This window comes from Cornus florida, unplaced genomic scaffold (assembly GCF_030987335.1).
Source record: "Cornus florida cultivar Cherokee Brave unplaced genomic scaffold, ASM3098733v1 CherokeeBrave_3.0.0_Hap2_Chr04, whole genome shotgun sequence".
NCBI classification, from domain to species: domain Eukaryota; kingdom Viridiplantae; phylum Streptophyta; class Magnoliopsida; order Cornales; family Cornaceae; genus Cornus; species Cornus florida.
The window spans coordinates 2,407,005-2,432,855 of record NW_026775574.1 but is presented as its reverse complement, the minus strand read 5'-3'; the positions used below and the strand labels follow the sequence as shown (position 1 = coordinate 2,432,855).

The window sequence follows — 25,851 nt, the reverse complement described above, 5'->3', positions numbered from 1 at the left end:
TATGTGTACCATATGTATATACATGCTGATCTAATTAGTGGGATTGGAGCAGGTTGGACAAAATGAACACATGCCAGTGTTGTCCCTTGTGATAAAAGAATATTAACTAAGTTAAAAAGAAAAATCTACTGGAAAGTTAGTAGGCTGGTTCTCTTATACAAAGCGACGTTAAAAAAGAAGCAGGAACAACATGTTCATCTAGTGGAAATGGGAATACTGAGATGGATTATGAGAGTATGTAGAAGAAATAGGGTTAATAATCAATGTGTGAGGAAGAAATTAAAAGAGATACCTATTAGTGATAAAATAAGAGAAAGCAGGCTTAGGTGGTATGGACATATACAATGGATGAGGCAAATATACAATTGGGAATAGGATATGTTTGACTGAGCATCCTGTTTTTATATCGTCTGTTTGGATTTATGGAATTGGTTAGTGGAAAATTTTAAAATTCTAATCTTCCTCCTCCAGATTATATCCATTATGGTGCCTTTTGGGAGATTGTCGTCTTGTTTCACAGTGATTAAAAATAATAAGAGGAGGGATTAGCACACAACATTTCTTATCAAATTTAGATATTTTATACTCTACTTTTTGGTTCTATAGAGAGAACTGATCTTTCGAAACAGAAGTTCTCGTTTGTTACACTTATCGTTGATAGCTTATATTTTGTTCCTTTCCTCAGGTACACTTCATTCTGAAAGAACTTGTAAGGAAATCAATTGCAGAAACACTGGTAAACAATCTTTGATTTGCAATGACTGCTTGCAGAAGAGTTATGTATGTCAATGGAATCATTTTTAGTTCTTTATTTAGATGCTTGAGTATGTTGTCCACATGATATTTGTGTTTTAATATAAAGCCAAATGCATCGCATTTGTATAATAAGAAAATTTTCATTCCTGTGCTGACAATATGCTTGGTTATGTTGGGTTCGGAAATACTTTAGGTTCTTTTCCCTTGGTAAAATCTTTTAGAAAATAGAGCAGAAATAAGATAAATAAGTAAAATGAAGAGAAATGTTGGATACTGAGATTTAGCATGGTTCAGGCAATGCCTAGGTCCATGTCACACAAAGCCCACAGTTCTACATCTTGGCTATTAGCTTCTCTTATCCCTTTTTTTTTTTTTTTCTCTTATCCATATTTATGTGGTGAATAAAATACCAGATGAATAATATATTGATTGAGAGAGTGAATTATGGAATCAAACATCTCTTCAATTTATTTCAATTATCGGTCCACTAATTTCCAGGAGTTACATCTAGCAAAGGATTCACATTCCCCCTCAAATTGCTAGAAATGGATGAACAATTGAACGTCAACATAGTTCAGTGAGAAAAACTCCCTCTAAACAAAACCTTCTAGAACTCTCTAACCTTCTAGAACTCTCTAACTTCGGCATTGGACACAGTATGAAAGATCTTTTAGATGCACATATTTAGAAACTCTGTTCTCCGAGGACTTCTCAATTTCACGTGTCTTCCTGCACAAAGAATGAAAAAAGTGTGTCCCTACAAGAATAGCTAGATTATAAACTTCTTTAATCAGCCAGCAGGCGTCCTTCAGAGGTGTGATAAATTGGGTTGTATTCCTTATACAATACTGTCTTTGAATACCTAGTTGTTTTTTATTTTATACTTTTTGCCTTTTCTTTTCCCTCTTCTTTTCTCCCACTATCTTCACTTTTTCATTTTTCCTTTTGAAGTATAGAAATAAATAAATAGTACCCATAAAAGAGAATGAGTGGAAGAGCGTTGGGCGAATGCCTTCGCTGAAAAGTCAAAACTACAGAAAGATAAATTTTAGTATGGACTGATCACCCTGTTCCAGTATCATGTGAAACAATCAAGAAAACTAGGAAGAGATAATAATAAATGAAAAAAGTGAAGAGAGACAATGGATACCAAAATTAACATGGTTTTAATACCTACGTCCAATTGCAAGCAAATCCCGAACAGTTACACATTGCCTATCCTTTTCTCTCTTAAATTTTTAACAACAAGACATCCGACATCCATATGTATTGTTGAGGAAATACAAGAGGATGAATAATGAAGGGAGACAAAAAAGTGAATTGTGTAATTAATTCATAGTTCAATTTATGCATCAATCTCTTGTCAATTCATCATGGTAATCACTCCACCAATTCCTTAAGTTAAGTAATATCATGAGATTCTCCAATACCTTCACATAAAAAATAATTTAAGTAGTCAAAAGGGATTTCCAAAGGTTATATGTATTCTTAATATTGTTATATGTGCATCAATTGTAGTTATGGTTTTTTTCATTTCATAATTTTTTGAACTTTTTCTTTTTAAAGAGAAAAAGTTTGGACAGGTATAGGGATAATTCAGCATCAATGTCTAATCTTAGGATGAGGAGATAGAACTAAAATTGTTGATGATCATCATTGCCTAATCTTAGGATGAGTAGATAGAACTAAAATTGTTGATGACGTTTCAACTTTATTCTACATCTTTGAAATACTCAGGCATCCAGTGTGAATAATACTGACATTTACACTTCTTTTGTTATGAAATATCCATGTCACTTAGGTATGGATTCATAAATTGTCCTAGGAAAATTACTTCTCTTGGTCTTCGACTTGTCTGGATTTTTATTAGATTACGGTTAAGAAAATAATGCGAGCAGTGAGAAAATCATGATGCTTTATTGAAAATGGACATGCTTTTAAACAGAGTTGAGTTTTCTATGTAGTGTATGATGACCTATCATCTATTGTGTAATTCCAAGTAAGAGATTGTTTTTTGTTTCTTCTTTTTCCCTTTTGGTACAGTATATCATCCTTGCTTAAGAAGTTTGAATTAAGAAGTTTGAAGAAACTTTACTCTCCTTGTCTAGGTTGAACTTCTCACCAGCTCACCTCTTAACCTCGTTTCACGGGACACCCTTCCACTGTTTGTGTGCTAAATCTCATTGCTAGAGCATCATGAAGTGTGAATCTACATGAAATGGTTGTTTTTTCAGAAACATATTTTGTGTTTGTGCAAACAATAAAAATGAAGTGTATATAGAGTTGGTGCTCTGCTAGTGTTGATCGTAGGCACACTAAAACTTAAAGTATCACCTTGCATCCTGTGAATCAAATGAAGGAAAAATAAAGACTTTGTAGTTTGAAATGTTGTTGTTTGTAGATAATTGTTTAAGAAAAATCATGTGATATGCCAATGAAGTTTTATTTCTTGAACAATATGCACCAGATTAAGTCATTACTCAAACTTCATATGTAGGTTGATGATTGTTCAGTTCATATGTTGATTGAATATTGCTGTTTCATTGGACCCAATAATTTTGGCTGCAATGCTGATTATTGTGTTGCTATAGCAGTTGATTGATAGAGTTTGTGAAGTGGTGGCATGGTAGTATAGATTATCCGAAAGTCAAACCCTGGCACCCTGCATATATTTTAAGAGTTACCTATTTTGTTATATGCATAATTAAAGGCGTTTTGGATACATCATATGTCTCTACACCATCACACTTGCATTCTCCTGTCCCAGTCTTGCACATGAACTTTTGAATACAGTATATTTCAACTTCAGTATAATTGGTTCCTTCCCATTTTATGTACAGAGTAGAGCAGAAATAAACAAGCTTATATGTGTGAGAAAGTACAAAAAAAAAAAAAAAAAAATTGCACACACTACATAAATCTATTTAAAGATATACCTGGATTATTTTCTCTTTCTAAGTCTAATGTGCCTTTAATTAGATTTGAATTTTTTTTCTGATAATATTTTCTGTATGGTATCTGATCTCTTTATGCTCTCACACTCATAGCAGAATGCTCCAATGAAGTGAGTTCAGGCTTCCAAGGAATGAATAAAAATTATCCTTCTCCTGCTAACACTACTACATGGAAATTGCAGGAATTAAAGCGATTCCCATCACTTCAATCTGATATAGCAGCTGCTGCAAATGAATCATTGGAAAGATTTCGTGACGAAAGCCGGAAGACAGTTTTACGGCTGGTGGAAATGGAGTCTACTTACCTGACAGTAGAATTTTTCCGGAAGCTTCAACTTGAGCCAGAGAAGAATTCAAATCCATCTGGTCCATCTGGTCCAAATTTGGACCGATACTCGGAAAACCATTTCAGGAGGATAGGTATGCAGTTATCTGCTTTCCCTGTCTACAAATAAACTGTTCAAAGATCCATGATTTAGCAATTGGGAGTAGCATATGGGTTAAAGTGTTAAATTATTCTTCTATATCACAAGTTCCTGTTTTTAGTTTATCTTTTTATGTTTCTTGTGTCAACAAGTATTGTCCAATGGCTTATCATTAGCTTCCTTTTTAATCTAAAATGAATGTTAAAAACAGTTCATTATTCAAGGGTCAAAGTGATTCATTTTAGATGCTTACCTTTACAACAAAGAGAAAAGAGTGCAACTTATGAAGTATGTCGCCTTGTTCCTCTCAGGATCAAATGTCACAGCTTATGTTGGTATGGTTTGTGATACACTTAAGAATTCTATCCCCAAGGCTGTCGTTTATTGTCAAGTCCGAGAGGCCAAGAGAGCGCTGCTCAACCACTTTTATGCTCAAATTGGAAGGAGGGAGGTGAAGTTTCTTTAATCTTATTTTAGGATGTCCACATATTTATGTTCCAATTGTTTTCGTTTTTATTTTATATCTCCTTTGCATGAGCTTTCATATGGGAATTTTGATAAGATGAATCTTGCCTTTATAGGGCGACAAATAAGTTAATAACTCATCAACAGTTTGATGTTGCCTATTATCTATTAAAGGCAAAAATTAAGGGGAAAAAAATAAAAAGACAGAAAAATCAACAAATTGTTTTGCTTTAACTAAAGACATCCTGATTATTTAGGCTGATGCTTCTTCTTTCTTATCATCCTCTTCACATCCTCTTTGAAATCTACTTGCTCTAGCATGGATACATTTCAATGGTGTAGAGTTTCTAGAATATGACTTCATACTTCTCCAATCCCGTTGAAGTATTATAAGTATGCTCCTATTGCTTGTATACCCACTGTACATCTTCATTGAATATGCTCAATTAATATGATGAACATGCATTAACAAGTAAATATGAATAGTAAATTATTCAGGAAAAAAAAAAAAAATATATATATATATATATATATATATGAATAGTAAAATAGAGGATAACTTGAAGTGAAAGGTCAAGGGTATAAGTTTAGGGATAGAAAGTGAGTGTCCGAGTTACATTGCCATGGTTAAATAAAATAAAATAAAAACTGCAAGGTTGTGCCTGCTTGTGGTCCAATAGTTCATCTTTTATGTATTAATAGGAAAACATGCAAGAATTTAAGTGTTTCTGAGATGCAAACTAGAGATTAGTTTGAAACAAACTGGGTCGTAAGCTTGCACGAGTAGCAGCCTAGCACTTAGGTAGTGCTTTAAGCACTTCTAAAGCAGTGGAATTTTGTTTGATTGTATAGAAAATGAAGAAGGATGACTTTGAAGATAAATTTGAGAATTTGTACGTTTTTCGTCCTTTTTAATTCCTTTCCTTCTCGTGTCTTCTTGACAACTGAATGGAAGGCAAGAAAGCTGACATAGTAGTAGCTTTTATTAATTTTATGGCAATTAAAGTTGTTTGCAAAAACAATGGATAAGGTTAAGTGGAACAGCGGTTTCAATCTCACTGTCGACACGGGTTGTATTTCTTGAATAAAAATAAAATATATTGTCCTGTTGTATGTGCAGAAGGAGCAACTTGGTAAAATGCTGGACGAGGACTCATCACTCATGGAAAGAAGAGAGACAATAGCCAAGAGGCTTGAGCTGTACAAGTCAGCAAGAGAAGAGATTGACTCGGTTGCGTGGAAGTGATTGATGGATGCCCAATCATAATTGAATGATCCAAACCAGGCAGGTGTATCTCTATCTTAACAGGCTAATGGATATATTCTTTTTGTATACACAATAACGAAAGGTCACACGTACTCGAGGAGCTTGGAGTTGGGCCGGCATAATTAACGTTTTTTGTTCCATTGTTCCTAATTGTTTTGCTCTTTTTTGATTCAACAGCATTCTGACTTCTACTGTGGAAGATGTGCACAGTTTAATGATTATTATCAATGGTTTTGCATTCAGTTAATGGAATGTTGTTTAGGTGTCTTGATTTACTTAGTTTTTATGCATTCTTCTTCTGTATGTTGTCCCACACGATTGCAACTTATATTTGCTACTTGTGTGATGCCTCGGCCATAAAAACCAGTCCTCTAGTCCAGGCACTGAGGCAGTTTGAACTGATGCATGCCATCTTCGGTGTACTAGATGCAACATTGCAATACCGTTAAATTCTCAATTTATTGACGTTGCATACTCGATTTAATGTTGTTTCATGTCGCATACAGATTCACAGTGTGATTGGCTCCATGATAACTTTTTTGAACTACATACTTAGATACATAATTTAATCATTTTTTTTTTTTTTTTTTTCAACTAGTGTAGCTTGACATCTAATGTTTTGAATGGTATATGAATTTGTATAGTTTGGTATTAGTTTATTACAATTGGACTTATTCAAAAAGCACAACCACTTAATCTATTACTCTCTGGTCTCATATTCATTTTTTGTTGTCTCATTATAGTTATCACAGTTTAAAAATTAATACCTTACTTTTTATTACATTCACAATTTACCTCTAAAAGATTAAACTAATTAAAATTTCAAAATAGATGAACCCATTGAAAATAACTTCACTTTATGTATTTTATGTTTTTTTTGAAGTCCTTCAATTAAGGACCCACGCATTCAAAACAAAAGGGAAGGGCAAATTTGGAAATGGATCTATTGCCAATTTAATAAAATATAATAAAACTTGTTATCTTAAAAATGTCTATCTCTATCTTATTGGTTTTACAGTTTTGAAACAAAAATGAAAATGAATCTTTAGCATTTTAGAACTAAATTAAATTATAAATTCAATGCGACGCAGTAAGAAACGCATACACTCACATTATTTTTATAAAAAATTTTATTTTTTTAAAAGTATAAGTATTAATTGTGATTCATGAGCCTTGTTTATTATTAATTTATTTTACATTAAATTATGCTGGTGAAGGATTTATTTCAGATGAATTTATTTCAGTTGAACTTTTCGTTTGTGAATGTGATAGATTTGAATAGTTTAATTACAAAATACATCTTATCTAATAAGTGGGGGGTAGCAGATACAAGAATGGAAATCAATGTTTAAAACATTGATACTCTCTCTCCTGTGTGTGTTTGTGTTTGTGTGTGTGAGGGTTTGCCACGTCCCGGCGCGAAAATATCTTCCCCAAACAGCTGACATGGACTGTGCAAAGATCGGCATATTAGGTCAAGATATTTTTCAGAAATATCGTTCTGCCACGTGTCATCAACTCATCCTGGTGGACTCCTTTCCGTTACCTTACGCCCTCAAATATAAGTTAAACTACTAAATTGCCACTCCTAACTGATCACTCTTATGAATTCTCTCTACCTCAAATGTATTCTAAAAATAAAAGGTATTTATTAAGAAAATAAATTCACATTCTAATTTCAGTATATATTCGAAAAGAAAAAGAAATTAAAAAGCCTCAAAAAAATTAAATACCAAAATTCATCAATTTTTTTATACGATTGCCATTAACAGTAATCAACAAGAACTCTTTGTTAGTTATAAATATAAATAAATTCTTTTATATTAAATACCTATCTCTATATTTGTCACTTTTAATAATAAAAAAAAGAATTAATATTTATATGATTATTTTTTATATGCACGGTTTTAACAATAACCAAGTCCAGCACTAGTGGCTAAGAAAGCAAGAGTCATTGTAGTGTTTTTGTTTCGAATATTTATTGCAAAGAGATGTTAAATATGGACCAAAAATATAATAATATATACTTATATGTTAGGACGGTGGAAAATGATGGTGACTACCTTACAGAAAAATATAAAAAAATAAATATTTAATCAAACGGTAAGACATTTTTGTAATTTAGGTCTCTAGTTGGGGCTTTTTCGTCACCCACTTCCGTCCAGTAGCTTAAACTAATGCACTTTGTGGGCAACTTTGCAGAGACTAAAATATCTATCTATCTATATAGAGAGAGAGATAGGAGGGAGGAGAGAGAGAGAGATAGGAGGGAGAGTTGTAGGCATGGGCATGAAAGGGGATGAAGAAGAAGAGATACATAGCTGCTATGGGAAGAGGCTAAAATGCGCCGGAGATGAAGAAGGAGGAGGAGAAGAAGAAGAAGGGGAGGAGAGCGATAGCGAGCTTCCATTGAAGCCAGGCAGTTTTTTCTACCCGATGATACCGTCGGCTTTCGTGGTCTCCGACGCTTTAGAAACTGATTTTCCGGTCATATATGTCAACACCGTCTTCGAAACATTCACTGGCTATCGCGCCGACGAAGTCCTTGGTAGAAACTGGTACATTAAAATTTCTTTACAGTTCAATTCATTTTATGGCTTTCTGTTTGAATTCATCGTTTCAATTTTGCTTTTTTTTTTTTTTTTTTCGTTCATACCCCGTTTGGTTGATAAGAAAAACGTCGAATAATACAATAAGTTTTGATCTTAATTCTATGCTGTATGGGACTCGATAACTGAGCAGAAAGGTGGGGTTTTTGTTTTACAAAGTAAAATTTTGATAATTTAGGAAACAAAAGGGTTTTCGAATCTTATACTTTTGGTTAGAATTATTATTGTGTGTGTGTATATATATATACATACACACATATGTATATATGTATGTATTTTCGCTAGTTGGAGTTTTTCTCAGTAATGATTTGGTTGCTTTGTATTGTTAAATCATTTGAATTGCAGATCCACTGTGTTTAAGGTAACAAGAGAGATTGTTTCATTTTTACTGCACTGGATATATATTTTTTTTCCTGAAATTGTATGGTGAGAAATACTTGTGGGAAGTTGGAATTTGATACGTTGTGTTTAAAATGAAATGAGTGTTTCGAGAATACTTACCAAAAAAGAAAGAGATGAATTGCTTAAGGAAGCCATTGATTATTAGCTTGCATTATTCTGAGAACCAAATAGGACAAGCTAAGTAGCTAAGTGGTAAGATGATTGCCGCGGATGTGCCTGTCCTTTGGTGAAGCGATGGGAGGATATAAGCTAGCCAATGTTTTGAAAATTGTAAATCTTGGAATTGAGTGGTGAAGGGTTTGAGTTTTTGGTGCTCGTTTTTTAATTCTTACAAAAATGAAAAGGATGAGTTTTTGGTGATCAGAGGGAGGGATGGTGGGATGAATCTGGAAAAAGGGAATAACAAGGATTAGTTGTTACTTTTTTTCTTTTCTTTTTTAACATTATTCATTGTTTTCATTAGTATGTGTTATGAAAGCAAACTGTTGCCCCTTGACAAAAAGTATTGTTGTTGCCATATTATTTTTTGCTTATAGTGTAGTGAATTGGAGAAGCTTTACTGCCCAGATGAAAGATATGATATATCAAGCTTACTTTGATGTTTCCATTATTATAGCACTATCACTCCTTATTCAGTGAATCAATGGTGATCCTACATATAATGTTCTTAAATTTATGAACCCTGTCTTCAGTCTTCACTAAGCAATTTCAAGGGTAATTTCTTTTCTTAAAGAGAGACATTTTAAAAGTTGCTTACGTAAAGGAGTTGGATCCGTAAAAAATAGTTGGTCACACCAGGTTATTCATCCTATTTCATCCCCCGATATTATGTAGGAAAAATTATCTTGAGATGGGATAATTATAGTGCTTTCTGTTCACAATGTTTCAATTTCCTCGCAGGTACTTGCATTTTTCATAGTGCAATACTATGGTAGTAAGGTAATCAAGTCCCTTTTTTTTTTTTTTTTCATTTACAATATGAAGTGCAGATAATATTAGATGTAATTACAGGTTATAGTCATTTTAAGGGTTAAGGGTCTATTCATCTTATCATAGCCCTGTGGGGGATGCAATTACTATTATGTATCCCATTGGCTTTGAGATTTTCTGCAGAACTTAAGGATTTTATTGTTTGGCACGTTGAGCTAGGTTTATTATTTGGATCCCTTAAGAAAACTTTGGTTTTTGTGAAGATCATTAATTGTATAATTTTTTTTGCAGTCTTGTTGATCACCAATAAACTTAGTTTTGCGTGTAAATATGCTAGATGTTAGACAATTCATAGAAAGGTCATGAAGCATCACTTAGGAAGGGTGTGTTCCTAGTTTCAAGGATACCATAATGATTGGCGTATTTGATCTGAGACATGTACGCCGACTTTTTATTAAAGAAGACTACCTAAGTTGGGCAATTCCAATATTTTTTTTTGATGAGTCAATTTCAATATTTTTTGTAGATTGAAGCCTTTAATACAAGTTTTTTATTTTTACTTTACCTGTGTTCAGAAAGCATATAGAGTTGCCTATTGCTCTCATATCAATATATTAATGATGTCTGCTGGTCAACCTTAATCCTTAGAATAATGCTTATTCCATAGTTGAGTATTTGTAGACCTTATAAAGCTTCATAATTATGCACCCTCTTTTTCCAGGCCTACCCTGGCTATAACTTGTTCAGAGCTAGAAATCAATGGGATACATCAAGTATAGTATGGCTTGTAATACATACTATCAGTTAATGGTTTGAGAGACAATTGTCAGTTCCATTTTGTTTACCTTGTAAATCTTTATTTTTGCCGCTTTTTCTAGTTTTGTGAGTGGGTGTGTGTGTTTCTTACCAATTAAAAAAAAAAATTCGTAACTAAAGTTCTATGCTGCAAAACAATATGTTATGGAATTTTGATTTTTCGACATTCTATAAACAAAAATGTGATTCTTCTCCCGCACCGCACCCCAAACAAATGGTTTACTTCAAAATTCTTTGCATTTAACTTGGGAATCAGTTCCAGTTTCGCTTCATTGTTTTCCCTTACCATCTAAACCAACAGGTCATTGCTTATCCTTTTACATACATAATCACGTCTTTATTTATGCTTCCATCGGCTTCTCTGTCCTTGTACCTTTGTTATGATCACTTTAAAAAGATTCAATTATGACTCATTCGGAAATATTTTGTTTCAGCCGGTTTCTACAATATAGAGATCCTCGTGCTCAAAGGCGGCATCCTTTGGTGGATCCTGTTGTTGTTTCTGAAATCAGAAGATGTCTAGAGGAAGGTGTCGAATTCCAAGGTGAGCTTCTCAACTTCAGGAAGGATGGTACTCCCTTGGTGAACAGGCTAAGACTTGCGCCCATACGTGGAAATGATGGTACAATTACACACGTGATAGGTATTCAAGTGTTTTCTGAGGCAAATATAGATTTGAACAGTGTATCGTATCCAGTTTTTAAAGAAACTTGCCATCAGCAATGTGATCAGTTTGGTAAATACTCCCCAAAGAGTGGACATTTAACACACAGCCGACACCAAGATGTATGTGGGATTCTTCAGCTCTCTGATGAAGTCCTGGCCCACAACATTTTATCACGGTTGACACCAAGGGATGTCGCATCCATTGGGTCTGTCTGCAGAAGGATTTGTCAATTAACAAAGAATGAGCATGTGAGGAAGATGGTATGTCAAAATGCATGGGGAAGAGAGGTCACAGGTGCACTGGAACTGATGACTAAGAAATTAGGGTGGGGTCGACTGTCTAGGGAACTGACTACTCTTGAGGCGGTTTGTTGGAAGAAGCTGACAGTTGGAGGTGCAGTGGAGCCTTCACGCTGCAATTACAGTGCATGTGCAGCAGGAAATCGACTCGTACTGTTTGGAGGTGAAGGAGTTAACATGGAACCGATGAATGACACCTTTGTTCTCAATCTTGATGCAGCAAATCCAGAATGGCGTCGGGTAAACGTTAAATCATCCCCGCCAGGGCGCTGGGGTCACACTCTCTCATGCCTTAATGGCTCCTGGTTGATAGTATTTGGTGGATGTGGTAGGGAAGGATTACTCAATGACGTGTTCGTCCTTGACTTGGATGCCAAACAGCCAACATGGACAGAAGTCTTTGGTGGAACTCCCCCCCTCCCTAGGTCTTGGCATAGCTCTTGCACGGTAGAAGGCTCCAAGTTAGTTGTCTCAGGTGGATGTACAGATGCTGGGGTGTTTCTCAGTGATACGTATTTGTTGGATCTCACTACAGACAAACCAATGTGGAGAGAGATTCCTACTTCATGGGCCCCTCCCTCTAGGCTGGGACACTCACTCTCAGTTTATGGAAGAACAAAAATACTTATGTTCGGTGGGCTTGTCAAGAGTGGGCACTTGCAGTTGCGATCAGGTGAGGCGTACACAATTGATTTGGAGGATGAAGAGCCACAGTGGAGGCAACTAGAATGCGGTGCATTCACCGGTGTAGGCAGTCAGAGTTCTGTAGTTCCTCCTCCTAGACTTGATCATGTTGCTGTGAGTATGCCATGTGGGAGGATTATTATCTTTGGTGGTTCTATTGCAGGGCTGCATTCTCCTTCTCAGCTTTTCTTGCTGGATCCTTCGGAGGAGAAACCATCATGGAGGATTCTCAATGTCCCTGGACAGCCACCCAAATTAGCATGGGGTCATAGCACATGTGTCGTTGGCGGGACTAGGGTTTTGGTCTTGGGCGGGAACACCGGAGAAGAGTGGGTTCTCAATGAACTTCATGAGTTGTGCTTAGCTAGCTAGCAGGCAGGACTTAGATCTTTGATTTATAGCTAGATTGCAACATTAGATTTTCTTTAGGATTTATGCCACTTGAGCTTTCATCTTTTTATGTTCACTTTGTCTGTGTTTTCTGTAATGTTCTTGCTGATGTTTGTCCTTGTTGTGATACTTTAAGAAGACATCAGTTTTGTACAGTATGTTGTGCGGCTGTGAGCTTGTAATGCTTTCTAGACGTAGTAGCTTTCTCTAACTCGAATGTTATTTTGATACGTAGTATTATTTATGCCCATTTTAGCCTTCACATTGAGTGTCATCCCATGAAAGAACAGATTATACTTTATATATATATATAGTTTTATAAATTTTTACAAAATGCCTCCTAATTAACAAATATGCCCCTTAAATAACAATTTTGCGCCCTGTAATTAACAAATATGCCCCTCTTTATTCTCAAATTTTAATTTCTCATTAAAGCAAATGTAGATTTTAAGGCTTTTATATGCTTGATAGCTGTGAATTTTCAATTGAACTTTCTTTTATATTTTAACCAATATTGATGTTACTCTAGTTTTGTTTAGGGTTTTGTCTTGGCATGCCATAATTTATTGGATTTGTGAGATTTAAGATCTAATTTTATTTTTCCTTATATAATTTTCATTCATTATCTCTCTCTATTGTGTTGGTGATAATTGAATTATTATATTACTTCTTGTTTGAATGTGTTACTCTGACAATGGTTATTGGTTCAAATTAGTATTGTATAATCTTTCCTCTTCAAATTAAGAGGTTGATTGTTGGAGTTTATGTGGAGACAAGTGTTTACTTAAACTTTTGAAAAAAAAATTTCGAAGAAAAAGAAAAATGGTATTATATAAGCTTATATATTTCCTTGCTTATACTTTATACTTTGGAATGAGATATGTTAAATATAATATGTTATTATTCATATTTAGGTATATTACTTTTATCACTCAGGCAACACCGTCATACCTACACATACAGAGAAAACTTGCGCACCTCACAATATATATATATATATATATACACACATTTGCACCTCACAATAAATATATATATATCCATATACATTCGCACCTCACAATAATAAATATATATATATCCATATCCATTCAAATAAAAAATATATCTGTTACTAGTAATAGATTAATTTGAAAAATATTACTGCAGTAGCTTTTTATTTTTATCATAGACCAAAATTAGTAACAAGTATTACTCTTTTTGAAAATTTAAAGCTTAATAGTAATTTTAAATAAAAAATTTGTTGTTATTACTCGTATTAATTACCATTATTAAGAGTGTCTTTTCTTAAAAATTATTAAGAGTTGTATGCCATATAATGAGCTTTTCTTTTTTCTCATTTTTACCCCCGACTCGCGTTATCATAAACTCGTTTCCTTTTTCGGTTTCTCTCTCTACTCTCTCTCCTCCTCTAGCTTTTTAGTGCACCTACTGCTTTGTTCCATGTTTCTCGATCATTGAAACTCCAAATCTATCATAAATCTTAAATTCTCCTTTTTACTTCGGCGATCAACCTCGTATTTATCATAGTATTTTCACAGATCTGGTCCAAATGAGTGGTCAAAATCGTCTTCCATGTAATTACCCAATCTGCTAGTGAATGCTAGGATTTCTTGTTATAGATCTTGTATGTAATGTTATTGATGTTAATTTGTTTCCTTGGTGACGATTCGCAGAGGGTTTATCAGCCGTGGCCGTTGATGTGGTTCAATTGAGTGTGTTTTAGAGAGAGAAACTAGAGAGAGAGGGGTTTGAGTGTGTTGCTTGGGAGGAGTTGTGAATTTTGCTGGTCTTGGTTATGGCTGCTTTGCAGAAACTGCAGCAGTCGAGCATCACAGCGACCGCGAGTAGCTACGGGTCGTCGTCTTGCAAAGCTGATGTAGTTGTTTCCGAGCACTTTCCCGCGGGTTTGAGAGTTCTCGTGGTTGATGATGACATTACCTGCTTGAGGATTTTGGAGCAAATGCTTAGGAAATGTCTATACCAAGGTGAGTCGAGCTTGCTTTCTCCATTTTTCCTTTAGTTTGCTGTTTTGCTTCATCTATTAGTCGGTTACAGCACTGGACATTACTTACTGTATTGGACTAATCAATATGAAATAGAATTAGTTTCGCTTTTGTGATATATATAATATGAATTTTTCTCTTTATCGAATTCTAAAAATAATACCTATGTGTTTGAAAAAACAGGGTTTGAGAAATGACATCAATTTGTTCTTGAGACTGTAACTTTGTAGTTGTCAATTAAGAGTTTAGGCGCTAGTGACGTTGTGTATCTAGTAGTTACACTAATGCAATTTGATAGCTGGTGGTACGGGCAGATTTGGGTTTTCTCTGATTGTCTACATAATGTGTTGCGGTCACGTGCATGATCTTTTTGAGTCAAAGAGGCAGTTGTCTAGTTCTCTATTGAAAGAAGGGTCAAGTTATTTACTGGGAAAAAAAAGGTCTAATTTTTTTGTTAAGGAAAAAATTCTGATATATTTTTTTAGTTTGTTATACATATTACTCAATAAGAGACTTCTAAATGGGGCTTTTCCTTTCCGATATATAAACTTGAAGGTATTGGACGATTGGGTCAGCTTGGAATTGTGTTTTTGCCTTATTTACCTTGTTATACCTTTGTCACTTAAGAGAACTTAAAACTAGTTGACTTTGCCTCTTGAACTTTATTCTCAATAGTTTGGTCAGTTATGATTGCTTTTGCTCATGACAACAAAGTTTCATTGTGTTTTCTTGGGAACGTTGTAACTCACTGTCCATCAAATAGCCACTGTTTCCCTGATACACCATGTTCACCTACACTTCCTCTATGCAGTCACATGCATGCTACCATCACCGTTTTGGTTGCTCCTACCACAACCATCATTTTTCCCTTGAATGATTACAAGTTCGTTGCCACTAACACCTTCTCCATCGATAAACCTTCATCTTCTCCAATAACATGGCCCCACTATCAACTGCAACACTGTCCTCTGTTACTAACAGTATGGCTAAGTCATTCTAACATTGTCAATGTCAAAATAGCGTTGTTGTCGTCACCATTTCATCACAACATTGCAACTACTAATTCCTGCAAGACTTCTTGACCAAACCAACCATGTCCATATCTCAATAGCCATTACCACCACAGCTTCTCGACTAACTCCATAGCATCAGATTTGCAATATTTTGTTTGCCCTCACACTTTTCACACTTACCAACCGCCACCACCCTTACCATTCTGTTACCACCACCCTCTACCCTTCCACCCCTAAATCCATTTGACATTGATTTTACAGCTTCCCTGAACATGACCATCATCACCTCCTGCAATATGACTGGCTCTGCTGCAACCTTTCACTCCACAGTACAGCCACTACTAGCTTCACAGCCACCTCAATGGCCACCATCGCATTACCATTACTGCCTCATATCCACTTCCAGATACTGTCACCTGATTCTCTACCTTTGCTATCTCCATGACCATGGAATCAATATGTCTAAGCTGGAAAGTTCTTAATTTTGCTTATCTAATTCACTGGGACTTGGTTGATTTTTATTTTTATTTTATGTCAATCCCTTTTCTATTCTTCCAAATAAGTTTTATCATTGTGAAGAAGCAGAAAGTACCTTCTTTTTTTTTTCCCTAAGCCCTCCCCTTCTGCCGGGGGAGGAGGAGGTCTAGAAATCAGCTGACCTGACTTTGCCCTTCTATTTTCAAGGAGTCCCATTGTAGTTATTGAAATTTTCATCTTCTGGAATTCAACTTAAGAGGACAGTAGTTGCCATTGTTAACAACCATCTACTCCAAAAGTTTAAACTATTAGAAAGGGTATAACTTTAATATTTATATCCTTCAACACGCCCCCTCAGTTGTGGCCTTCTTTTTGGTCCAACACGTGCTTTTCAATTTTTTAATTAGGGTGACAGTGAGGTTTGACCTCGAGACCTTTGGCTCTGATACCAAGTTAACAACCATATACTCCAAAATATTTAGAGAGGGTGTAACTTTAATATTTATATCCTTCAACAGCCATAAATATTAGCTTCGAACTGTAATTGATTGAAAAGGATATGGAAGACAATTTTCATGGTTTCTACCATATAACAACAGAAGAATTGGGAGATAACTCTCCTAGCCTCCTACACTGATGACAATGTGGTTCATTCTTGTGTTTATCATCAAAGAAGCCTTCTTAAACCTGATCTGCCAATCAATGAATCAAATGCATTAGCTTTCCGTGGATCCCCTCTTTGGTTGTACAGATTTTAAATGGGGACTTATTTATTTACTTTTGGTTTAAAATTGAAAATGTTGAAGTGGAGGATTTTTTTTTTCCCCTACATATTTTTAGTTGTTGTTATGCTTCTCGCTCCACTCAGCTAACTTGTCCCAACTTCTTGGGTTGACTGAGTGAATTTTTCCCTATCCCTTTTGTATGGTCTTATCATTCCATTCTATTAAGGAGGTATCTTCATTTCGGCATGGATAAGAAAGTCACTTATGCTATTTATTTGGTTTTCACCATTAGGAACAAGGGTTTTCATTGATATATGAAAAAATGCATTTTGGGTGTAGAAGTACTTTATATTTGTATTGGCAGTGCATGGAAAACCTTTTGAAACCACTGGATACTGGAGAATTCTGTGTCTGAACACTTATGAGAACTTTTAACATCTTACCTTGATTTAAATACTGCTATTGGTTTGATTTATTTGTCAGACAACTAGTCAGTTGCTGTACCTTTTTCCTTCAGTTCATTTGATTGATTCTGTAATTACCTGCAGTTACAACTTGCTCCCAATCCACTGTTGCTCTGAACTTACTACGGGAGAGAAAAGGCTGTTTTGATGTTGTACTAAGTGATGTTCACATGCCCGATATGGATGGCTTTAAACTCCTTGAACATGTGGGGTTGGAAATGGATCTTCCTGTAATTAGTGAGTAGTGCCATTTGTGCAAGGAATTTATTATTATTTTTTTGGCAAGTATCAGGCTTAGGGTTATTAAGTCTTAATATTTTGTTTTGCAGTGATGTCAGCTGATGGAAGAACCAGTGTTGTCATGAGGGGAATTAGACATGGGGCATGTGATTATTTAATTAAGCCCATACGTGTAGAAGAGTTGAAGAATATATGGCAGCATGTTGTGAGGAAAAAGTGCAATGAAAGCAAAGAACATGAGCACTCTGGCAGTTTGGATGATAATGATCAGCTTAAACGAGGAATTGATGATGCTGAATATGCTTCTTCTGTCAATGAAGTTACTGAAGGAATAATAAAAACACAGAAAAAGAGGAAAGAAACTAAAGAAGAAGATGATGGTGAACTGGAAAATGATGACCCGGCCACATCGAAGAAGCCACGTGTGGTGTGGTCAGTGGAGCTCCACCAGCAATTTGTTACTGCTGTAAACCAACTTGGGATTGATAGTATGAACTTCGACAATTTATCTCTTATATTACTTTATTTCTAATTAAATTTATATATTATCGATTTACCTAAATTCTTTTTGGGATAAAGAATTGCAAGTTAGTGCTAGTATCTTGTCAAGAACAATACATTGCTACTTGCTTGCCTCTTTCTATTAGCTGCTTATCAGATTTTGTTTGGTTACCATTTCAGAGGCTGTACCAAAGAGAATTCTTGAACTGATGAACGTTCAAGGCTTAACTAGAGAAAATGTTGCAAGCCATCTGCAGGTTCGATTATCTGCTGTGTATGAGTTGTTCTTTGTGATGTCTTCCGATTCTTTTTCCCTTTTGCATTCTCCCTTAATAGATTTTTTTTATTTTTTTTTCAGCCCACAGGCAAAATAAGATATGCAATTAAATAAGTTTGAAAAATACAACCCTCTGTGGAGGGGGGAAAATTGTGAAAAACAAAAAAAGTAGAAACAAGGCCAACCAAAGTAGGGTAACCAACACTCTCAATTACAGTAATTGTACTTGTCTTTTTACATTTCTACGGTTTCTCAACCAGAGTGGTATGTTTCCATGAAATTTATAGCCCTTCCTTTTAGTTATAGTAACCAGTATCTGCCAAGCACGTTCTTTGTTTAGCAACGTCCCTGCTGTCAGCTGCCTTATGAATATTCTTATCTTCTTGACTTGGAATATTACTATAATCTGCATCACCAGTCAGGGATCTCAGTAACTGACTAAGCAACCATTCGACAACTCATACATTGTATGCCATGCCATGTTATGATCAATAGTATTTGACTTGTACTATTTTGCAATAAAATGCAGATAAAACACGTGCATTTGTTATTGCATATGTATTGTAAATTTTTAGTTAGGCCTTACATTCACAGTTGATTGACTTGTAGTATTTTTGCAATAAAATGAGGACAAAAGTTGTGTGTTTGTTGCTGCACGTGTATTGTAGATTTTCAGTTACTTGCATTCACAGTTGTCATTATCATTCCTTCTTTTTATTTTTTGTTTTTTTGTTCAAGTGTGTTGGTTATAATTCTTATGTCGAGTCTATTTTCCTGTAAATTTAATTTGCAGAAGTTCAGATTATATTTAAAGAGGTTGAGTGGAGTAGCTCAACAACAAGGTGGGATTCCTAATATGTTTTGTGGGCCTGTAGAACAGAATGCGAAACTGGGTTCAATAGGAAGATTTGACATTCAAGCTCTGGCTGCTTCTGGCCAAATTCCTCCACAAACATTGGCAGCCCTGCATGTTGAGCTTTTAGGTCGACCAACAGGTAACCTAGTGTTGCCAGCGGTAGACCAGCCAGCTCTACTACAAGCATCCCTTCAGGGACCCAAGTGTATTCCTGATGATCATGGCGGGGCATATGGTCAGCCTTTGATGAAATGCCCATCCAACGTCTCCAAACATTTACCTAAACCCAACATATCTGCTGAGGATGTTCATTCAGTATTTGGAGCATGGCCATCTGATAGCCTTGGTACTGTGGGAACCAGCAGCAATCTTTCTGGGTTGGGTGATCAGAATGGTAATATGTTAATGGGTATATTACAGCATCAGCAACGACAGCAACAGCAACAATTTACTCCACCAGAGCCTAGCCGCTCAATTAACGTGCAGCCTTCTTGCCTTGTGGTCCCTTCTCAGTCGTCAGCCAGTTTTCAGGCAGGAAATAGTACTGCTTCAATTAATCAAAACTGTGGCTTCAACAGAAGTTCTGTTATTGATTACGGTCTTTTCTCACCTCAGTCAAATAATTCCACATTTGGTGTTGGACAAATGTTGGATGTGGATCTCAAAACAATGGGTGTGCTTAATGGTTATTCAGGTCCAAGTTCCATTTCTCCATCTGTGTCATCTTGCTCGGTAAATGCTGACAATGGTGCTAGTCGGCGAGTTCATAACCCTACTCTATCATTCAATGCTAGCACACAGCTCCAGGGCTTTCTCCCTAATATGGGTGACGTTCAAGGTTCTTATAGTTCTAAATCAGATCAAGTGCTTGATCAGGGACCATACAGGAATCTTGGATTTGTTGGTAAAGGGATTTCCATTCCAACCCGGTTCGCAGTGGATGAACCTGAGTTACCAATGAACAACTTGACTCATGGAAAGATCTATAGAGAGAACAATGGAACCAGAGTCAAGCAGGAGCCCAATGTGGATTTTGTTGAGAATGCTAAAGTGGGCATCCCAATATTACAACATCTTACACCAAATGATCTCATGAGTGTTTTCTCTGAATAGGTAACCCAGTTTGCCTAGATATTATGAAATCAATGTTTTCCACAATTTCTGATATGCCTTAATTTACTAACTGGTATTTTTTATTTATTTTTCTACAAGTGATGAATTTTATTAACTGGATACTTTGAGATAACTAAGACTTAGAAGTTATTTTCCACAAAAATTGTACAAAATTTGATGGAGGTCTAACTTTGCTTCTTAAGCCATTTGGTGTTTCCATATTTTTATTTTACTTTGCCTTGTGTGGACAACTGATAAACTATTTCACACAATTGCTAATTGGATGGTACTTGGTAGTGGTGGTGGAGGTGCCATACCATGGTGGTCATATGGCCTTGCTGATGGCAGTGGCAGTAGATGTATGGCCGTGTCTTATCATTTTTGGCATATGAAGAAGGCATGTGAAATTTATTGTTAAATACCTCTACAAGATTAGAATAGATTTAGTTTTGTTGTCATGACCGTGATGCCATATGTTGTTGTGAATTAGTTGAAAGAAAGCTTTAGTTTCATTCAAAATCGCTAGTCCTTGGGATTAGGTCTGTTTCTTTATTACATTTGATAGAGTGAAGTGACAACATTATCTCTGTGTAGTTTTGTTAATCTTCTCCCAATATTAATTTTTTGAGTTAGGTTTTTGTCTCCTTGATTTTTTATAGGAATAAACAAAAGAACATTTGTTTCCATCTAAGTAGCAAGGACGCTCGTATAGAGGAGCAGTGTCCTTGATGGAAATCTACACTTTTTGGTCACTTCTAGACGTGTGTCGTAGACATGACATACCCACAGTGTAGAAATAAAATTTAAATTCTGAGCACTTTGGCTCACATTTATGACACACGTCTCAAGCATCAGGATTTGAGATACGACTGACTCTGGTTTGGTAGAAGGAAAAAATAATTTAAAGGTTTGCGTATTTGTTAAACTATTTTGCCGTAGAATATTGAATTTGTTAATCATAAGGCAATGTTTGTCCTATATATATACCCAAAATATAATGCACAAGTGTTTTCCCCATGTAGTATACTATTATATACAAAAAAAAAAGTGTTTCCCCACAAGTGTTTGTCCTATATATATACCCAAAATATAATGCACAAGTGTTTTCCCCATGTAGTATACTATTATATACAAAAAAAAAAGTGTTTCCCCACAAGTGTTTGTCCTATATATATACCCAAAATATAATGCACAAGTGTTTTCCCCATGTAGTATACTATTATATACCAAAAAAAAAAAAAAAAAAAAAAAAAAAAAAAAAAAAAAAAAAAAACGCAATGTTTGTCCTATATATATACCCAAAATATAATGCACAAGTGTTTTCCCCATGTAGTATACTATTATATACTAAAAAAAAAAATAGGAAAAAAAGAAAAAAGTTCAATGCCATCACTGGACAGTTTCCATGTCCTGCGTTATTAGGATTTGCCGACTGATCAAGTAGTCAATATTGTGTCATCCATAATCCAAGCCCGTTTTGTGCTTCAGGGCATTCCATGATAGATAATTACAGGTAAAGTGGACTTCTTGTCTTTGGCAGTGAACAAGCCCATTGCAGCCCAATGGAACTTCCATCATAGACTTCTGTAATCTGACATGTCGATGTACGCTTGAAATCAAGTTACCACACACCAAGGACAAACCCAAACTCACCCTACTACTCAAAGGAAGGATTGGAAATATTAGGATTACTGTTTCCGGCGAGATACGGTGGCAGATTGGCAGGTGAAGAAAATAGGGGAATCATATTGGAGGGTTAATTATGAGGATGTGATTTGCCACAGATTGATGTTAAATCTGCTCCTAAAAAATGTCTTGGTAGATTTACAATGGACTCTGCTGCCCTTTGTTGGCATTCAGAGCAAGGATGGGGACAATTGATGAGGTTGAGATTTAAAGAACTATTAGAGCAGCTCATTTTTTTGAGTAAGGGAGATGAAATCCTACGAAATTTACTTCAAACCGCACCAGATATTTGCCTGGTGATAGCAGAGGCAAACCTAATGTCAGTGTTTGTTCTTGCTGATGTCAAATTTTGACATCGATTGATGTCAATGCCCCTATTGCCTAAAGTTTGTGAATGACTGTGCCACTCTTATTAGACCTTGGTCGTCAACTCAACATATTTGTTGTAAATTAGAAGTGGTAAATGGCTCTCCTTTCTTATTTGGTTTATCTAAAGAAGTAAAATTGCGGCAATACCCTTACAGATACTGTGACGTGAATAAGACTCTTTATTTCCAACATGAGCTGTACCCTACTTTTAAAGTTGCGCACATGGCTATAGAGTAGTATTGTTGTTGTGAAGTTGTCCCTCCAGGATGGTCAATGCACTCGTGTCTTACAAGTCTATAAATTAATATTGAGGTGTGAGCCAGTTAAATTGATTGCATTTTTGTGTTCGTTCACATGCACAACATGAGAGTCTATGGTATGACTTTTATTTGCAATGTTGCAAGTCAATCTCTTGTTTCATTCGGTAACTGGAGCAGAGTTATGCTTACTTTATGATATCTTCAATTTATCATTGAAGCTTGTGTTTTGAACTAACCTTAGCATTATGGCTTTTCCCTTTATTTATTCATTTACTTTGAACTTGTTTTAGGTTGTCGTTTAGGTTACATGCCAAAACATAATAATAATTAAAAATTATACAAACTTGCAGTTTTTGCCACTTCAATATCATTTCATTTCTTGTGTGAGGGGGAGAGGATTTATCTGATTCCCTTGAAAACGGAACATGGGGATCCTTGCCAACCTCCCCTTGTACACAGGAAACGTGGACAGTGTTCATATGTTAGGAATATATTTTGATAGGAATTCTTTAATAGTCAATTGAACATATGCCGTCGATGCAGTGTGTATGGACTTGCATAATTCTGTCACCGAGTCTCTAATTAAGAGTTTTTTTTTTCTGCAACAGGCTTGCATTGCTTTTTGAGTGAAAGTCTATTCGATGTCCATGGAGGATGACCATTGTTCATAATTCATATAACCAGATGTTCAGAAGATATCCCAGTTGAATACTTTGTATTATGTTACTTTAGACCTGAATTCCATCAGCATCTTGTGCCACACTCGAACGAAGTTTGGAGTAAAAATCTGTAAATCTCTCCGTAGCTGTGATTCTGAGAATTAAAAGCTGAATGTCCTTGTCGCCATAGCTTTCTGGAAGTGATTGTCAGGTTCTACACTCCAAGGCAAGTACCATTACCTTTTCACAAGTACTAAGGGAATAAGTTGTATTGAAGACTCCCCCGACAGCTTGAAATGGTGTCAATCATGAAGACACCTTACTGACTTAATTATGTAGTTATTTGGGCTCAATGATGTTGAGATGCTCATTTATTTATTACACATTGAATCACGAATCTGGAAAAATAGGCAATGCTTGTAATTAATGAAGGTTTAGTGCTGTTACATTTTATGGATGCCTGCAGAAGTAGCAAAAATTGTAGTACTACCCGGATGCCTTTCTTCCTCCACGACCTCGTCGCACGTACGATTAACGAAGTCGAGAGTATGTGGAGGTGGGGGATGAAGGGAGAAGAGGGCCAATGTGTTGCTGGCCTATTTGTTTGATGGAAAGGGTAAATAAAAGTCGTTCCTTTACGAGTGTATATTTGTCCATTTCATCAATTTGTCAATAGTGAAATAACTGCATTGTTACATAAATGAAGTGCCATACAATTAAATTTCAGTACATTGTGAACAGCCGAAACCAACAGTTCTTGGCTTGTAAAGTTTGTTATGAATGGGGCTTATTATACTTCTGTTTTATTATTTATTTATTTTGAACAAATTGTGAAAAAATGTTCCATACGCATTCCTGTAGAAGCCACGTATTTGTGGTGGTGGATATCTTTTGAGAAATAACATGATGTGTGACTCTGAAACAGTTTTCTGTTTTAAAAAAATTTAAGACAGTGAATTGTATAAAAAAAATTGCTTGGTTCAATTTTCAGAAAACTGTTTTTCGAAAACTCAGTTATAAGAAGGCTTATTTTCAGATAATTGTCTTTTATAGTTATCTGAAAACAGTTTTACGTTTTATAAATTCTTGAGAACTGTTTTTAGAATTTCGACCCAAGCATGTCTATTATTCTATATTTGTTTGTATAAAGCCGTTAGCATATGTTTGTTAGCCATATCAGTGTTGAGACACTCTTTTTGGATGTCCTGGTGTGATTTACATACTGCAGTTTTTTGTCAATCTAACCAAATTTTCAATCTAAGCTCAATCACACTTGAATTTTTAAACTTGGGTTGAGCTCTAGTTACGAAAATCAGGTTTATCTACGGTTTGTAAATAATAAAAAAAAACCTGAATGTAAATATATTTTAAATTCTAAGCTTAATTGTAGAAATGATTGCGGAAGTCTGAAAAATGGGGCAGTTCTTGGATTTCGGGTTAGTCCGTTTAAGTTGCACTCCTAAAACCCCACTCAGCATTCAATGGCGAGGTTAGTTGGATAGTCTTAGATCCGGTGGTCCATATAAAAGCAGTTTCAAAACCTTATCTTACTTTACGAATTGAGTCACTGAGACCTCACTATGTTGAAGTGTCATGGTGGATGGTCTACACTTATCCCACATACCCTTTTACCTGTTTCTTCAAATTATAACAATTCAACCTACTCAGCTGCGGGCAATTGTTCTTCCATTAAAGCTCTGAAACGAAGCAGTGATCGGGTTTCGAGCACTCACTGTTGGGCTAGGCGGAGAGTGAGATACGACGAAGAAGACGAAGAGGACGGAGAAGAAAATGGACACAACGCAGAGATAGCAATGCTGGAGTTGTATAGCCAGACTGCAAGAGATGAAGCACTTCTTGTAAAAGCGTTGGTCGATGGTCAAGAAGTAGAAGTTCTTATCTTCAAGGTAAGCTACAAATACATATATGTATAAAAAAATTTTAGTTTTCGAGAACTGTTTTCAGAAAATGGAATCAAAATTTTGTTCGGCCTTAAATATTAGTATTTTCTCCACACTGTTTACATTGATTGGGTATATATGTTAGGGATTCTCATCATGTTTGAGCTATAAGACCTCTCCAGACCCATCGAAGAGTGTTCTTCCAGCAAGGGCAGTGATCAAGTCTATTGACAGAATCAAGGGTCCCTTTGACCCCTCCAATATTGAGTACCTCGAGAAAGAAATAGCTTGGGAAACCTTCAAGACCCGTTTCCTCTCCTATTGAAGACCCAAGAAATTTCCTACTTGTTTGGCATTTATGGAGTGTACTTCTATTTTCATGAACTTGTGGCTACCTACAAATACCAGATGCGTCGTATAGTTACTTGAAGTGGATCCCTTCATCTATACCAAATCACGTCATTTTGATGTACGGTGACGTTTGTTATTGTTTTAGGCGGCCTATTTTGAATTTTATGTTGTGTACCAAAACTATATGTGAACGTATAGTACAATGTCTAAGATTTTTCTAAATAAGAGGATATTTTTGTTCGCATTCAAAATAAATATTAGACAAGACACGTGGATTGACAAAGAGGTT

General features: G+C 35.6%; 4 protein-coding genes across 7 annotated transcripts in view; all 4 read left to right on the top strand.

The window, feature by feature from the left end:
- The window catches only part of LOC132302469 (phragmoplastin DRP1C), a 32,049-nt gene extending 25,935 nt beyond the window's left edge, over positions 1-6,114 (top strand). The window contains exons 13-16 of the mRNA XM_059799348.1: positions 686-736; positions 3,893-4,130; positions 4,447-4,586; positions 5,721-6,114. Of these exons, the coding sequence (XP_059655331.1) occupies positions 686-736; positions 3,893-4,130; positions 4,447-4,586; positions 5,721-5,846 (555 nt within the window). The 3' untranslated portion in view covers positions 5,847-6,114. The remainder of the gene's footprint in view (positions 1-685; positions 737-3,892; positions 4,131-4,446; positions 4,587-5,720) is intronic.
- A 1,959-nt stretch (positions 6,115-8,073) lies between these two features.
- On the top strand, positions 8,074-12,912 carry LOC132302468 (adagio protein 3). Of its 2 annotated transcripts, XM_059799347.1 has the most exons (3): positions 8,297-8,425; positions 9,779-9,817; positions 11,059-12,912. In XM_059799347.1, the coding sequence occupies exons 2-3, from the start codon at positions 9,807-9,809 to the stop codon at positions 12,644-12,646; spliced, it is 1,599 nt and encodes a 532-aa protein (XP_059655330.1). In that variant the 5' UTR covers positions 8,297-8,425; positions 9,779-9,806; the 3' UTR covers positions 12,647-12,912. The 2 variants fall into 2 exon arrangements, with proteins under 2 accessions (XP_059655329.1, XP_059655330.1); XM_059799346.1 differs by lacking the exon at positions 9,779-9,817 and having other exon boundaries at positions 8,074-8,425.
- Positions 12,913-14,011: 1,099 nt separating this feature from the next.
- LOC132302465 (two-component response regulator ORR21) lies at positions 14,012-24,121 on the top strand. Of its 3 annotated transcripts, XM_059799342.1 has the most exons (7): positions 14,012-14,241; positions 14,341-14,652; positions 17,434-17,586; positions 17,679-18,077; positions 18,271-18,347; positions 19,161-20,336; positions 23,260-24,121. In XM_059799342.1, exons 2-6 carry the CDS (start codon positions 14,463-14,465, stop codon positions 20,334-20,336), a joined length of 1,995 nt encoding a protein of 664 aa, XP_059655325.1. In that variant the 5' UTR covers positions 14,012-14,241; positions 14,341-14,462; the 3' UTR covers positions 23,260-24,121. The 3 variants fall into 3 exon arrangements, with proteins under 3 accessions (XP_059655325.1, XP_059655326.1, XP_059655323.1); XM_059799343.1 differs by having other exon boundaries at positions 14,012-14,652; positions 19,248-20,336; XM_059799340.1 differs by having other exon boundaries at positions 14,012-14,652.
- Positions 24,122-24,818: 697 nt separating this feature from the next.
- Positions 24,819-25,703, top strand: LOC132302467 (uncharacterized). Its single transcript, XM_059799345.1, has 2 exons — positions 24,819-25,217; positions 25,357-25,703. The coding sequence occupies exons 1-2, from the start codon at positions 24,891-24,893 to the stop codon at positions 25,534-25,536; spliced, it is 507 nt and encodes a 168-aa protein (XP_059655328.1). The 5' UTR covers positions 24,819-24,890; the 3' UTR covers positions 25,537-25,703.
- The last annotated feature ends 148 nt before the right edge of the window (positions 25,704-25,851 follow it).